At 32.4% G+C, this 17,085-nt stretch overlaps 1 protein-coding gene across 6 annotated transcripts in view; it reads left to right on the top strand.

Annotated features, from left to right (window-relative positions):
- The first annotated feature begins 2,103 nt into the window (after positions 1-2,103).
- The window catches only part of LOC142322756 (uncharacterized), a 64,931-nt gene continuing 49,949 nt past the window's right edge, over positions 2,104-17,085 (top strand). For 2 of the 6 annotated variants that reach the window (XM_075361832.1, XM_075361856.1), the window contains exons 1-4: positions 2,110-2,226; positions 11,878-12,007; positions 13,964-14,113; positions 14,205-14,333. In XM_075361832.1, coding sequence (XP_075217947.1) covers positions 11,882-12,007; positions 13,964-14,113; positions 14,205-14,333 — 405 coding nt within the window. In that variant the 5' untranslated portion in view covers positions 2,110-2,226; positions 11,878-11,881. Of the gene's footprint in view, positions 2,227-3,271; positions 3,407-11,877; positions 12,008-13,963; positions 14,114-14,204; positions 14,334-17,085 lie in introns of those variants that run through there. The other 4 variants (XM_075361844.1, XM_075361850.1, XM_075361839.1 and 1 more) reach the window with 4 other exon arrangements.

Raw genomic sequence — 17,085 nt, 5'->3', positions numbered from 1 at the left:
TGTAGTTTGGGTGGACAGCCTCAGCGGTGTGAGCCAGCATGCTGAGATGTGCTAGTTTCGACGAGCCGCTGAGGACTCCTAGGGTTGACTGTTAGGTTTTCTTAACTAAGTTAAAAAAAGGAAAAAAAAATCTCAAAAGAGCCAACCGGTAGGCCTGACCTGCCATGTCGGTATGTAGCCGGTAGGTGGAGAGGGCCTATTAGAGTAACGGACACTCCCCTGGGTGGCGTAATACCATCAAGTCGGTCCGGCCCAGGGGAGTAGAGAAGTTAAAAAAAAACAAAAAAAAAAAAATTCATAAACGATGCTATCTGCATCGCTTCAAGAGGAGGAGAACGGCGGGTTGCAGGTACTGTGCAACAGCTGACACAGCCGAACACACCTGGTTCGACTGTGTCAGGTGGGAGAACGAGAGAAGTCAGATTCCGGTGGCCTTAACACCAGATAACCTCGTCAGACACATGATCCAGAGTGAGAATGGTTGGAGGGAGGTAGAGAGAGTGGCTCGTCTCGTACTAACAGCGAAGAGGCAGGAGGAACCCCCTTGACGTGCACACGGCCCTCGATGTCAAAAGAGGCGTCGAAATGTGTTTTGTTTTTGTACTTGTTAATGTACTTTGCTAGGCTAGGAATTTATGATTGTATTATGTGTCTTTGCTCATGTTGTTGTTGGATTATGCTGCCGGATATACCGATGGACATGGAGTGGGGGGATATTGTGTGCGGTGCTCTACCGCTGACGGCGAAGGAGGCATGACGCAACAAGTAATGAGGGGTCATGGGAATGCGTGGGCGATCGAGGACAGGTACAAGTACATCTTGATGCGTATAGGGGCCAGGGAGGCAGCCTAGGGCGTTCTATGCCTAGGGTGTTCGGGCCTACTAACGCGCAAGAGTGGGTGGGTTGGAGCTCCCCGATGACGGCATAGGGGACCCTCGAGGTGTGCTTGAGGGGGGGGGGACGCGTAACTGTGAAGGGCAAACGAAATGTGTGTCTTGATCAGCTATAATAGGGACTGGAAGGGTGCTCTCCTGCAGAGAAAAATTCTGATCACCGGAAGAGGTGATTAGTATGTTTTCGAGGAGGCACGAGAAACCGCGATGGGATGTCCGAGTTCGGACGAGCTAGGGAGGGCAGACTGCACTGCCATGAAACCCTGAGGCGACTGTGTTAAGCTTTTTAGCGTGGGCTGGTCGTCTTGGGGGAGTTTAAGAAAAAAAGAAAAAAAAAGTCAAACGTGAGAGTCAAATTTTGTTTTGTAACCGCTTTGGTTATACTACCACCATTATTATACAATAATGTAGACAATATTAACTTAAGCTACCATAACTCAGCTACTAACTTCTTAAAAGTCAGTGAATCGAAGGGTAGTTAGATTAATTTTAATTCTGCTACTGGGTTAGGTTACCTTGTACCACAATCCAGAAGTCAAAAGTGTTATAATTTGTAACTGAATTAGGTTTCGGTAACTGCATTATGGTAAAATGTTGGGTACGTTTTCAGAATCCGACAGCAACTTTTTCCAATTTTTCTTCCTTTTCTGTATTTGGAACTATTTAAAGTTATTATGGAGTATTTGGAGGTATATGCATTGAAATTAATAAATATATATAATCTAACCAAACTTAACCTACGCTCGCTAGTCCAGGTTAGCGAGCGAAGTGAGCGTAAATTAAATTTGGTTAGATTATACGTATTGGACCTCCCTCGGGAACATTTGGAGGATCTATATTTGAATTAAAACAAATGAATAAATAAAAAATAGATTAGCGATCGTAGGATAAGTTTTAGATTATATTTATAATTTCTCTGCAAATACCTCCAAATACTGATTTGAAAGAAAAAACTGATAAGAAGTGGCTGTCAGATTCCGAAAAGAACCAAATATTGAATCAGTTTCGGAACGTCAAAGAAGACCTCAAAAGTGTAGTAAATAAATTAAACTAAAGCATTATGAGAATGAAAAGACTTATGTGGTTCATAAAAAGGCTGGATTCATGATTTTTTTTTCTTCATAGTAAAATATATTAATTTTCTTAAAATTATACAATCCATATAGGATTTTACAATCTGTAAAACTTTATGATAGAATGTTGGCATCAGTGAGTCGTTAGGTACTCTATTTTTCCCAGATTTGTCTACAGTTGATATCGGTATAGTGTTTTGATTGTTAATATCAAATTTTGTTGTTTAATTATTTAACAGTAACTGTTGATTAATCTGACGTAAGTAACTGAATTAATACAATTTTATTTAATCGCCAAGTGCAAGTGTTAATTTTTATGTGAATTGAAAACATGCTTTTTGGTTAGTACAGCACCAATGATTGGGTACCGTGAACCAGTTAACTATTCAGAGCTAATAATTAGTAGTTGTTTGCCTTAGAGAATGACTACTTTTTAAAATAATGGATGTCTTCTGACATTTTTGGTTTTGTTTTATCAGCTTTCATCGCTATTTACCCCATCATATCAGTGAAAAGATTTTTTTCTTTGTTCTTTAATTATTACTTTAAGTATACAGAAATACTTATAAAATAAATCAGTTTATTCAGAGTTTAGATGCTGTTAACCATAGTATACCATGTATTGATATATTAAATAATCTATTAAATTAACCTTATATATTAGGAAAGTTGTAAACTTATTATTATTGAACTGCAGTTGTGTTTCTCCTAGGTACATCTTTGGTCCTTTACAGCATTTAATCCAAGACAAGACAGAATTAACCATTATATTCTTTAAAAATATATTCTTATGATATAATAGTGTTTACAGACATGTACTTGAATTTTTTTTTTTGTATAGATATAAATGGTAATTTTCAACAACATTTGACGATAATACATGACATTCAGCTGAAAAGGCAAACAAGCAGACAAAACAGTTCTGTGTTCTATTAATTTGGCTTGAGAATAATTTTGGTACATTGGCTAGTGTTCTGATGTTTACATTTAATTGAAATGAAGTTTATTTTATTTTTATTTACATTATTTAAGAATTCATAATTAAATTTTGTGCCTATTAACTCCAGAAATAGCAAGGAAGTGTTAAAATATTTACTATTTTGTTACACATTTTCTCAGCAAATACATTTGTGTCGTAGACCTTTTGAATTTATGGTAAATGTTAAAAATATTTTATTTTCAAATAGCAAAACATTTATTACTTGGATGATTTAAAAAAAAAAAAAAAAAAAAATATATATATATATATATATATGTTTATTGATCGCATAATCAATGCAATCAACTCTATCGAAAATGACATGCTAGAACGAGTTTGGCAAGAGCTAGACTTTCGTGTTTATGTGTGCCGTGTAACCAGAGGAGCACATATTGAACATTTATAGATTCTAACAAAAACTGTTTGAGTCCCTGCATCACCTCGTACAACTATCATTTAGGTAAGTGAAATACTTTTTTTGTACTGAATTTTTGTAACTCCTTAGAACATTATGAAACGCCCTATATATATATATATATATATATATACCGGGTGGCCCATTTAAATTGGGACATATCTATATCTCAAAAATTACACATTTTAAGAAAAATTGTTTCTTATTACAGTTTTTCCATTTCCAGGAGAAAAAATATATTCACAATCAATGTTGTCCATGATAAGGTCAAATAAAGGAAAATTTCAAGTTCAACTTAATTTTTTTAAATAGGAACCTATATTTTTTATTGCACAACCGAATTCTTTGAAAAAATTTCATTTCAGACTTTTTTCTAAAATTGATAGTTGTTAATTATTCATCTTCACAATTGCTGTAGGCATATAAATTGGTGTTTATAGTTTCATTAATTCTGGCCCATCTGACTAGTTACATCTAGCTGATGTTAAATTTGAAATAAAAGAAAAATAAATTTGAAATAAAAACAATTAATTAAAGGATTAACCTAAATAAAATCCATTTTCATTTTAATGAACATTTTTAATCAAATAGTACATGCCGGTTTGGTAGACATGTATTGCACGCTTTTCTGATGAATCAGGTTTTATATTAATCATCGAGCAGTAAACAGACATAAAATGCATATTGGGCACTGGAAAATCCACGGTGGCGAAGGGAAGTAGAAAATCAATGTCCATGGACTTTCAATGTCTGATGCGGAATCATAGGCTGTACATTAATTAAATTGCATTTTTTCGATGGCAATTTGAAAGGAGAAAAATATGCAGATTTTCTAGAAAATCATTTGAACTACCCTTGGAGAAGAGAATAACATGGTTTCATCATGATGGTTCTCCTGTACATCATTCAATTATTACCAGAGTAATTTTGGACTACGAATACAATGATTATTGGATTGATCAAGTGGTTCAGTTCATTGGCTTGCTTGTTCCCCCAACATTACTTCAGAAGTCTTCTTTTTATGAGGTTACCTTAAAGAAAACTTTTACCTAGAAGTACCAGCCACCCGTGTAAATATAAGAGTATAACAAATGTCTGTAGAGATAACAAGAGAGAAGCTCTATTAAATGTTCATAGGTCTTTCTTAAAATGTATCGAAAAATGCATAGTAGAAGGACATTTGTTACCATAGTAGATATGTCTATGGTCTGGAAAACATAAAATCTAATTGTCGGAAAGCAGATTTGATTAGCGAGTGACCTGTGCAAGGTCAAAGTCTGGTCTATGTTATTAGTACTCCAGTCAAATAGCATTCAGTTCTGTGGAGATAAGTTAGGGTTAAAGTTAGATTTAAAGTTAAAGTTATATTTTTGTGGTCAATGGAATCAACCACAAACTGACTTCAGTAGTCATCTGAGTCGGAGTCAGCCACTTAGGATGGACTGACAGGTGCTCTTGATAAGATGGTAATACATTGCCGGTACATGATGTAACGGCAAAGAACATGTAGTGTCTCTATATTTACATTTAAATATAAACCTGACCAACTATCCTACAAGATGATGTTAAGTACTGCCATACCTTGGTGATTTTTCCTATACTCTCTACAAAACTGTAACCTTAAACTAAGCTCTCCACAGAAAGGATTACCATCTCAACAGATCTCAATAACTTGCAGAACTGATAGCTAATTGACTCGAGTGCTGATAAAGCACTTTGTTGATTGTTTTCTATGTTGATCGTGCAGCAAAAGGTGCTTGTTTGCAACCTTCTTTCTCTAACTGCATTGTTTTGGATGGTCTTGTTTGTTTTCTGAAGAGTGTGGTTCATGATGTGTGGCAGAGTGAATGGAATGCTACCATCAATTATAAACTTCGTCCAGTTAAGGACACTGGTCACCCTGGAGCTCTTGATGTAGGAATAACCGTAAAAGTTATTATTTGCCATTTGCGAATAGAGCACACTATCTCGAGCACGATATCTCATTCATGGATATGTGATGGCTCAGACTGATTTGTTTGATGATCCGTTTGTGTTTGCTACAACAGCCAACTGACGGTATGTCAGTATAACAGTAGTGGACTATGTCTGTTATGCGGCACTGTGTTGGAAATTTTAATTTGGGACCTAAATCAGAAATATTTTAGGGAATGATATGAGTATGTTTTCAAATGTTTACAATTTCTTAAGGCCATACATCTGGATTCAAAAATTTGATTATCATGCAATCTTTTTCATCTATCTATGCCATTTGGCATATAGCAGATGGTATTTTTGTTCTTTCAATTTTAAAAAATATGTGAATAATATATATATTATTCACATATTTTTTAATAGTCATATACTCATATATATGTCATATATCTCATATATATATATATATATATATATATATATATCTATACATATACATATATACAGAGTGTCCCGTATAAAACGCAACCCATCAATCACTCATCCATGAAATTACAAAAGTCAAGCTTACTCTCCTACTCGTTACTGAAATGGACTCTTCCAACATCTGAACATCGCGGCGACGCAGTAGAACACTACCGATAGTAACAACAATGCAATCATAACGTTTAGTGTATTGCTAGACAAGATGGTGTTTTCGCTAGATGAAAGTGTTTTCATTGTTGAGTCGTACTTCAGTACGAAGTCAGTGGTTGCACTGCAAGATTTGTTTCTCCATAAGTACCCAGATAAACTAGCTCCTAACAAAACATCAGTATTAAGGTTAGTTGGAAAATTTAGAGAGACTGGTTCTGTTAATAACAAGGAACACAAAAGATCTGTCACAGAATACAGATACAGTCACTGAAATCAAAGACCAATTACTCGCCTCGCCAAATAAATCGATCAGACGTTTGTCTGCTGAAATTAAGTTGCCTAAATCAACTGTTCATCGGGCGATCAAACAATTACAATTACGACCTTATCGAATTCAAACGGTTCAACTTCTTGAGCCCGACAAAGAAAAACGGCTACAATATTGTCAATGGTTCTGTCGATTTCTGCATGAGGGAATTAATGTTATGGATTCGTTATTTTTCACTGATGAAGCACGGTTTCATTTTGATGGCTATGTAAACAGCCAAAACTGTAGAATTTGGAGTGCTGAAAATCCCCACGTTTATCATGAAAAACAATTACACCTGAAGAAGTTGGGCGTGTGGCGTGCGATATCGCGGAAGAAATTAATAGGTCCTATTTTTTTTGAGTACACCATTAATGTAGAACGATATCAGGTTATTTTATTTCAGTTCACATTGCACTCTTGGAAGAGGAGACAGACACTGCTGGCTACAACATGATGGTGGGACATCGCACTATGCAGGTTCAACTTCTGATTTCGTTGAGGAATTCTTTGGTAATCGTGTTATCGGTCGAGGCTTGTGGCCACCAAGATCTCCAGATTTGACTGTGGGAGATTTTTTTCTATGGGGGTTACCTCAAAGAAAAAGCCTACTGCAACAAACCACGAACACTTGAACAATTGAAAGTCAATACTGAACAAGCAGTATTAAATATCCAGCCACAACTTTGAAAAAAGTTGCAAGAAACGCTGTAAAAAGAATTGAAGCTTGTATTCAAGAAGATGGCGGCCACTTCCAACATTTACTCTAAATGTAAGGTGGATGGTAATAATAAAAATTACATTTACACATGCCTTTTTATTATTTCAATACCTACCAATATAAGGTTGGGTTGCGTTTTATATGGGACACACTGTACATTAATAATAATTATATGAATAGTTTTAATTATTCAATTCAATTGTGGTTTTATTTTATTTTTAGTATAAAACGGGTATTTTCAATCTATACTGTACTTATGTATTCCTTTTGTTTAATTTTTAGGTTAATCTTTTAAATTTAATTTTTTATTATATTAATATCTTGTTCAGTCACTGATGAGACTTTGTTTATGGTCAGAAAAAAAAAACATCATCATTGTTAAATATATTTCTTATGCTTACATATATTCTAATATAAAGTAAAAACCCAAAACTCAATAAACAAGCAAAAAACAAAAAAAAAATTATATATATATATATATATATATATAACTTGATCCACCAAGTACAGAATAAAATTAAATTAGAGAGGTATAATGATTCAGCTCTCTATGGGGGCAGCTTTTTAATATAAATCTCAATTCAGTTACACTAGCTTTGTACATTCCAAAAAGTCATATAGACAGTTTTGTCGTCAATGTTTAAGAATAACTGACTTACACATAACCATTCATGTGTTTGAAGTTTTTTTTAATATATATTTATATCTTTGTATATATATTTCTTCTATCTGTGTGTTTGTTACTGAACTCCTTCTAGATGGCTGGACTGATTTTATTTTGTGTGTGATTAAGTTGATTCGAGAATGGTTTAGATTTCACAATTTGATCCGTTTTTTTAATTTATTTATTTATTTATGTGTTGTTGATCTTGGGATGGTTAAGGTTTATGTGCGTTGTAGCTTAGTGTTGTTCTTACATTAAAATTCTTATGTACTGGAATTGCACATTTATTGAGAATATTACTTTATTATTTATTGAAATAACATTTTAAAATGTAATTAATTAATATACATTGTGCAGATTTGTAAGGTGCAGTATTGAAGTGAGTATTTTACATGATTTTTCATGAATTTTAATGATGTATACACATGCATTCAATAACAATCAACTTAACCTACAAATTTAAATTGTCAGTTCTCATTTGATACTATGCAACTTATAAAGTATTGAATGGCTCTTTGAAAATAAAAATGTTAGTTTGTAAAATAAATTCTAACATTTATAAAATTAAAATATAAGTTACTTATAATAATTATAGTTTAAAGTATATTTAAAAAATTGAAGTTATAAGTTTTGTAGTTGATTAATTTTATAAAAAAAATTTCTAAATTTGTTTTTAATTTACAATAATATAAAATTTAGTAAAATAGTTGTTAAAATAAAGAATGAGAAAAATTATAAAAATTTCTACAAAAATTTTAACTACTTACATTGCTTTTTTTTACAGTGCTTTAATTTTTTTATTAATTGATTAATTAAGCTATCACATAGTTATAAAACTTCAAAATTATAAAATAAAAATAAAAAGGAGGTACTTTTTTAGAATGATCCTAAGTGAAATTCTCCCTCTATGAATCATGAGACCTTGCCATCGGTGAGGGAGTTTGAGTGCTCAGTGATACAGAATAGCTGGACTGAAAGTGCAACCATATTGGAGAGGTATCTGTTGAGAGCCAGATTAAGGAATGACTCCTGAAAGAGGGTAGCAGCTCTTTCAGTAGTTAAGGGTGTAAGTTAGGACGACTTCAATAGCCATATCAACATCACTCAATCCTCTGAGTATTGTGCTGCTGAAAGCAATGGAAAACGACAGCTGCTTTTTTTCCAAGAAAATGTAACTCTGCATTTTCATATAACAATGATGGAGGCGCCTTCCTTGGTGAAATATTCCGGAGGTGAACTAGTCCCCTGTTCAGATCTCCGGGTGGGGATGACTACTAAGGAAGGGATCACCAGAAAATTAAAAAATAACATCATACGAGTCGGAGCGTGGAACGGTAGAAGTCTAAAAAAGGTTGGTAGGTTAGAAATTTAAAATGGGAAATGGATAGGATAAATGTAGATGTAGTAGGAATTAGCGAGGTTCGGTGGGAAGAGGTTTTTTGGTCAGGTGATTTTAGAATAATTAACTCAGCTTCAAATAATTAGCAGGCAGAAGTAGGTTTCGTAATGAACAAAATGATAGGGAAGAGAGTAGAGTATTTCATAATGCATAGTGAGATAGAATCGTTGTAATAAGGATAAAATTGAACGTAAATTTTAATAAGCATAAAGCGACAACGATTGTTAATGTTTATATGCCAACAAGTTCCCATGATGATGATGAGGTAGAGTGTGTATACAAAGAAATTGATGAAGCAATTAAACATATAAAAGAAGATGAAAATTTAATAATAGTTGGAGATTGGAATGCAAGCATTGGAAAAGGCAAGGAAGGAAATATAGAGGGTGAATATGGGCTGGGCAAAAGGAATGAAAGAGGGGATAAGCAAAGATTTTGAAATCAACTTGTTGCCTGCAAAACCTATCCTGGAGCAGACATTGATAGCGACCATAATTTAGTGAAAATGAAATGTGGATTGGGGTTTAAAAACCTGAAGAAAAGGTGTCAGATGAATCAGTGGAATTTAGAGAAGCTTGAGGAAGAGCAGGTAAAGAAGATTTTTGAGGAGGACATCGCAAGAGGTCTGAGTAAAAAAGATAAGGTAGAAAATGTAGAAGAAGAATGGGAGAATGTTAAAAAGGAAATTTTTTAATCAGTAGAAACGAACGTAGGCGGAACAAAGAAAACTGGTAGAAAACCTTGGATTTCAGAGGATATGTTGCAGCTGATGGATGAACAAAGAAATATAAGAATGATAGTAATGAAGAAAGGAAAAGGAACTATCGACAATTAAAAAATACTATAAACAGGAAGTGCAAACTAGCGAAAGAAGAGTGGATTAAAGAAAAGTGTTCAGAAGTGGAAAGAGAAATGAACATTGGTAAAATAGACGAAGCATACAGGAAAGTTAAGGAAAATTTTGGGGTACATAAATTAAAATCTAATTATGTGTTAAACAAAGATGGTACACCGATTTATAATACGAAAGGCAAAGTTGATAGGTGGGTAGAATATATTGAAGAGTTATACGGAGGAAATGAATTAGAAAATGGTGTTTCTGAGGAAGAAGAGGAACTCGAAGAGGTTGAAAGGGGAGAAACAATACTGAGATCTGAATTTAAGAGAGCATTAAAAAGATTTGAATGGCAGAAAGGCTCCTGGAATAGATGGAATACCTGTAGAATTACTTTGAGGCAGGTGAGGAAGCGATTAATAGATTATACAAACTGGTGTGTAATATTTATGGAAAAGGGAAATTCCATCAGATTTCAAAAAGAGTGTTATAGTCATGATACCAAAAAAAGCAGGAGCAGATAAATGTGAAGAATACAAACAATTAGCTTAACTAACCATGCCCCAAAAGTTCCCCCAAGAGTTCTGTACAGAAGAATTGAGAGGAGAGTAGAAGAAGTGTTAGGAGAAGACCAATTTGGTTTCAGGAAAAGTATAGGGACAAGGGAAGCAATTTTAGGCCTCTGATTAATAGTAGAAGTAAGATTAAACACATAGTTGGCATTTATAGACCTAGAAAGGGCATTCTATAAGTACTGGAATAAAATGTTTAGCATTTTAAAAAATTTAGGGTTCAAATACAGAGATAGATGAATGATTGCTAACATTTACAGGAACCAAACAGCAACAGTAATAATTTAAGAACATAAGAAAGGGAGTCCGACAAGGATGTACCCTATCCCTGTTACTTTTTAATCTTTACATAGAAGTAGTAGTTAATGATATTAATGAACAATTCAGATCTGGAGTAACAGTACAAGATGAAAAGATAAAGATGCTACGATTTGCTGATATAGTAATTCTAGCTGAGAATAAAAAGGATTTAGAAAATACAATGAACGGCATGGATGAAGTCCTATGCAAGAACTACCGCATGAAAATAAACAAAAAGAAAATGAAAGTAATGAAATGTAGTAGAAAAACCTAAAATAGACCACTGAAAGTAAAAATAGGAAGAGAAAAGATTATGGAGGTAGAAGAATTTTGTTATTTGGGAAGTAGAATTACTAAAGATTGACGAAGCAGGAGCGATATAAAGTGCTGAATAGCACAGAAAAAAACGAGCTTTCAGTCAGAAATATAATTTGCTTAAATCAAAAATTAATTTAAACATCAGGGAAAGATTTTTGAAAGTACATATCTGGAGCGTAGCTTTATATGGAATTGAAACATGGACAATCGAAGTACCTGAAAAGAAAAGATTAGAAGCTTTTGAAATGTGGTGCTACAGAAGAATGTTAAAAATCAGATGGGTGGATAAAGTGACAAATGAAGAGGTGTTGCGGCAAATCGATGAAGAAAGAAGCATGTGGGAAAATATAGTTAAAAGAAAAGACAGACTTATAGGACATATTAAGGTATCCTGGAATAGTCGCTTTAATATTGGAGGGACAGGTAGAAGGAAAAAATTGTGCAGGCAGGCAACGTTTGGAATATGTAGAACAACTTGTTAGGGATCTAGAATGTAGGGGTTTATTGAAATGAAACAACTAGCACTAGATAGGGAATCTTGGAGAGCTGCATCAAACCAGTCAAATGACTGAAAACAAAATAAAATTTGTTTTATTTTTATTAATTACACTAATTACTAATTTTCCAACATTTTGATTTTTTAATTCAATTTTCATCAGACATCTCAATATTGAGTAGAAACAAATATTAACCATAATACACAAAATTAATCAATAAACCCGTTACAATAATACAACAATCACAAACTGATAATACTCATAGTAATAGTCATATTAATGAAATTTCTTCCATATTCCTGCTAATTTTAACTTAAATAAGTTACTTATATATATGTGTGTATTTATTACAGAACAATGCCACGTCTTCGTGGACGAGCAGGAAATATTGGTCGACGTACACGGCATGCACAAATCGTCCATAACCATCGGTTAAATAGAATGGCAGATCAATTGACACACAATGTAAATTTAAGAGACCAGGTTGCAAACACAAGCTATTATTTAAGACAGTTTTAAGTTTGTACTCAAAGTTTACAGTATACAGATACACTCACATGCACTTGATAGGTTGAGTTGTGATAACTGTACGTGTGGTGGCATCAGGAATTTAAATAATTTTTTTTGTCATATTTTTTCATCAAATCAGTCCTCACAATTTATAGTTTATTTGAAAAATTTTTTAATTTTTGGATTTACAACGTTTGAACAGGACAACATCTGTCGGGTCTGCTAGTATATATATATTTTTTTTAAGCATAATTTATTTAATTGTTAGACAAATATGTTGAAATATTTTTTAACAACTTGTTAAACGAAGTAGATGTTATTATATTTGGTAATATAACATAAATTGTATGTCTAATAAAAAAAATAGCATAGACGCAGTATTTATTTATTATTCATATTTTATAATTTGATCCAAAAGAAGAGAAACCAAAAAACTCTAAGCTATAAAGATTTTAATTATTTAATGAGCTTGTAATGAAGGTTATAGATGTTTTACAGGGTGGTAGAAGGATGGGGGTCCCTACTTTAAATCAAATTTTTGTTTTAATTTTGAAATAAAGTCTACTTAAAGATCTTCAAGTGGTTCAAGTAACCCACCGACTTGGTGGTCTAGTGGTGAACATGTCTTCACAAATCAGCTGTTTTGAAGTCGAGAGTTCCAACGATCAAATCCTAGTAAAGGTATGGTACTATTATATGGATTTGAATACTAGATCATGGATACGGGTGTTCTTTGGTGGTTGGGTTTCAATTAACCACACATCTCAGAAATGGTCGACCTGAGACTGTACATGACTACACTTCACTTACACTCATCCTCTGAAGTAATATCTGACGTTCCCGGAGGCTAAACAGCAAAAAAGTGGTTCAAGTATCTTATTTGTACAAGTAAATTTACAGTAGTGGCAGTAGTTGAGTGCTTAACATTTCAGTCTCATAATTGGGTGATTTCAGGTGTTCAAAGTCTTTGTGTTTTGCTTTTTTTTTTACTTAACTTTTACGCTTTTGTTACGTATATAACACATGACTTTTTGTTATATAATATTTATAAGAATCTGAAAAAGTAAGCTATATAAATTCATGATTGCTAATTATTATTTTATTTGAATATAACAATCATTAACATAAAAATATTTATGAACCTGTGGGAATAGAGTTCATTGGGAATGAAGAATTAACAAATTACAACAGAAATTATTTTTTACAAATTGAAAAAAAAAAACTATTTTAATTTTCAGTATGCCTTTACAATTTGTAGGATGATAATTATTAATTTATTTTCAGATCGTAACAGGCAAGTTGAAAATTAAAATTAAAATTTTTCTTTTTTCAGGTTCTATAAAACAGAATTTGATGGGGTTAGGTTAATAATTGTTATGTACAAATATAATAATCAGCAAACATGAAATTCATATAGTTTATTTTTTCAGATTCTTATAAATAATATTGTTATAAATACTGTTTAATAAAAACTCATTTATATAATAAAATTAGAAGAAAAACAGTTGCTCTGACAAAATGAAGGAAATATAAAAAAAAAATTACATTGTCATGGTCCCTTGTTAACCAATTCGGAAAAAAAAATCTTCATTAGTGTATATATAAGATAAAAGTGAAGTTAAAAAAAAGATGACCCATTGACTTCAACTTGACACCTCTTGATTATAAGACTGAAATGCTCATCACTTGGCTGCTCAGCTGCTATGACTGTAGATATATAAACTATTTGTACCACTGGAATCTTAAAAAGGAATTTACTCCAACAAAATAGAGCCAAGTTATAAAAGCTGCCATTTTGGATTTATAGCAGCCCCCCCCCCTCTTGCCACCCTGAAAAAGGGCTTGTAAGTTGCTCCTTCCCTTCTGTATTAGATTGTGGTTTTTTAATGGTTGTTTAATTTAACTTTGGGTGTTTCCCTTATTTTACAGATGATGGACACACCAGTTACAGCCTCTAATAGTGACACACCAGTTTCTACCTGTATTAGTAGTAAACTGGAAACTGGACCGAAAGAAATGGAAGAAACTGTCTGTTTGTTTTTACCACATATCCATTATGAAAATGATACATTTGATCATGTAAGGTCTTTTATTTTATTGTGTGTTAATTATACTTATTTTTGTAAATAAATGTGACGGTGTAATGTTACATTTTTTATTTCATTTTCAGGAAGTTGATTTAGCAAAATTAAAAGAAGATCCGCTTGATTGTGGTTATAACGAAAATGCAACAGATCCTCTTGCAGTTGAAGGGACGAATCTAATTAAATCTGAAAATCTGGAAATTAAACATGAAGTGGTAATATGTTAGTTTTAATACTTTTATTGTAATATGTGTTATCAGATTGTAAGTTTTCATAACATACTGTTCTACGCCCAGAATTTTTAAAGATATTAATACTACTTACTTACCTGTGGTAGTATTTTATTTGTGAATAGATTTATGTTATAATAGTGAACTGTCTTTGGTTACCATGTAAAGATTAATTGTAATGGCCCTTTAAACCAACACCCAACATCAATCACATTCGTTATTTCCTACCTGTTATCTTGTTCTAGCATATGATAAAATCTTGCCTTACTGATCTTGTAATTGATTTTCTACTCTATTGATTACCTTTCTTATTTTTTTACTTTTTGAGTTTCAAGATTAATCATATCTATGCAGCATAGTTATAGTACATTTTACTATAAGAAAATTTTATTAAATGATGTCATAAAACTATATTTTTGTTGTTTTATATGATGTTTTAATAGAGCACTAGCTACAGGGCATGCCATAGGCACGCCTCCACAGCTAGGCCTTCTGGGTGGGTTGGCATCTCTGAACGGTATTATTAGGTGTCCAAAATTGATTATTTCTTGTGTAATAATTTTTTTTTTTTTTAATGATGAAAATTGAGCAAGGAAAATCGAAAAAATATGAGCAAATCTTTTCAATTAAATTTGATTTAGATCGGTTTAGGCATCATTTAAAGATTACACACTCTTAACATTTTCATCAAGATCCATAGTATCCATTTGCAAATTCACTCAATAAGAGGGCTGGAAGCTTAAATATAAATTAAATTAATTTATTTATTATTTATATATTATATTTAATTTACGAAACAAATTATCATAATATGAAACTAACCTACCTTGACACAATAACAGAAGAGAAGTTGCCTTCAAAATCAATAAATCGCTAAGGAGGATATATAGGATTCATAATTCTTCTAATTTTGACCATTATTGATTCTTCTAACTTTGACCTCTGTTGTTTACCGTTTGATTTGACCCACATGTTTTCCTGTATGTATGTTTAATTGTAACTACAAGGCCGAAAAAAAATCATATATACTTTTTTACGTGGATAATCGATAGTATTTTCGGTATCTGCTTTGATATTGAATGAATGAATTATGGTAGTAAAATTTATTAATTTATAAATTATTACAAGACTGACTAACAATACAGCATTAGACAAATTCATTTAATAAGAAAGAGAAAAGTGAGAATTTATAAAGAGTAAAAGAAAGAGTAAAAATTTGTAGAGTAAAAAAAATAATTATTTTTACAAATAAAAAAGGAAATGAAATCTGAGTCTTAACATAAATAATCGATTTTATGATGAAAAACGATCCTATCTATAAAAGAATGTATTATTATTATATATATCAATATATTTTTTTAGTGGGAGTCAGTTTGGGTTTAGAAAGGGGAAGAGTACTGAATATGCATTATTATCTTTATATCTAAATTGATTCATAATAAAAACGATGGCAGCAGGTTGATTCCTGGATTTTAAAAGGGCATTTGATGTAATGAATGGGAGAATTATTGGAAAAGCTTTGGGCGGCTGGAATTAGAGGCGTGTGCAATAATTGAGATACCAACAAGTTAAAGTCAATAATGTATGTAGTAAGGGGGGCGAAGTAATTTATGGGGTTCCCCAGGGATCAGTACTTGGACCAGTGCTGTTTCTTGTTTATATTAATGATTTATGTCGAGGCTCTTTTTGAGGGCACATGACCACCTTTGCAGATGATACAGCACTTTGTTACGTGTCACCCTCTCAGTCTGGAATTAAAACTGACATGGAGGCTGACCAGAGGATCATAAGATGGTAGCTTGTGATGAATGGAATTTCATTAAATGTAAATAAGACAAATTACATGAATGCCAATTTGTAAATTATGGCACAAAATGTTGGATGTATTAAATATCACTCGGCATGTAAGGTGAATACTGGTTGTTCATGTGAGGACATTTCACATGCTACATCTGTGAAATACTTGGGCATTACTTTGGACAGTAGACTATCCTGGATGTTCATATTAATAATCTCAAAAAGCAATTACGTGTTTGTATAAATAAATTATATTATTTAAAAAAATATTCCCCTGTTAGAGTTCTGAAATCGTGGTATTATGCTTTTGTAGAGTCAAGGTTAAAGTATGGGTTGATATGTTGGGGTGGAGCTTATTACAGTGCTTTTAGATCTGTTTACATTGCTTAGAAGCATGTAAAGTAGATGATATGAATCCTTCCCATTATTCAGAGGCCTTAAGATCTTGCCACTGCATCATATGTATTTCTGTAGAATTCTAATGACGTATTGTGAAGGCTGTAAACAGGATAGGATCCTTGGTACTTTTGTTATGAGACCTTTGTTGCAACCGGATAGAGTACGTCTTCCTATGCCAAGAATTGAGTTATTTAAACGTTTTTATTCATACTTTGGTCCAAAAATATTTAATTACATACCAAGGGAATTTAAATCCATAGAAGACTCTAAAAGGTTTCACTATCAATTTATAATTGGTTGTCAATTGAAGATGTAGAGAGGTTTTTTAATTGATTGGCCTGTGATTGTGGGTGGAATCGATGACTAAAAGTTTAATGTTCTTATTAAATTTTATTTTTATCATTATTTTTCTTTCAATTTTTTATCTAGGATTAATTTCATTTTCAATTTTATTACTGTATTCTTGTATTGTATTTATGGTTCTGATTTATTTAATCTTTATGTATGTATATATAATCTTGTCACTAACTGAAATTTTATT

The sequence above is a fragment of the Lycorma delicatula genome, chromosome 1 (genome assembly GCF_047948215.1).
Source record: "Lycorma delicatula isolate Av1 chromosome 1, ASM4794821v1, whole genome shotgun sequence".
NCBI lineage: Eukaryota > Metazoa > Arthropoda > Insecta > Hemiptera > Fulgoridae > Lycorma > Lycorma delicatula.
Note: the sequence above shows the minus strand (reverse complement) of the source record. Positions and strands in the feature narration are given on the sequence as shown.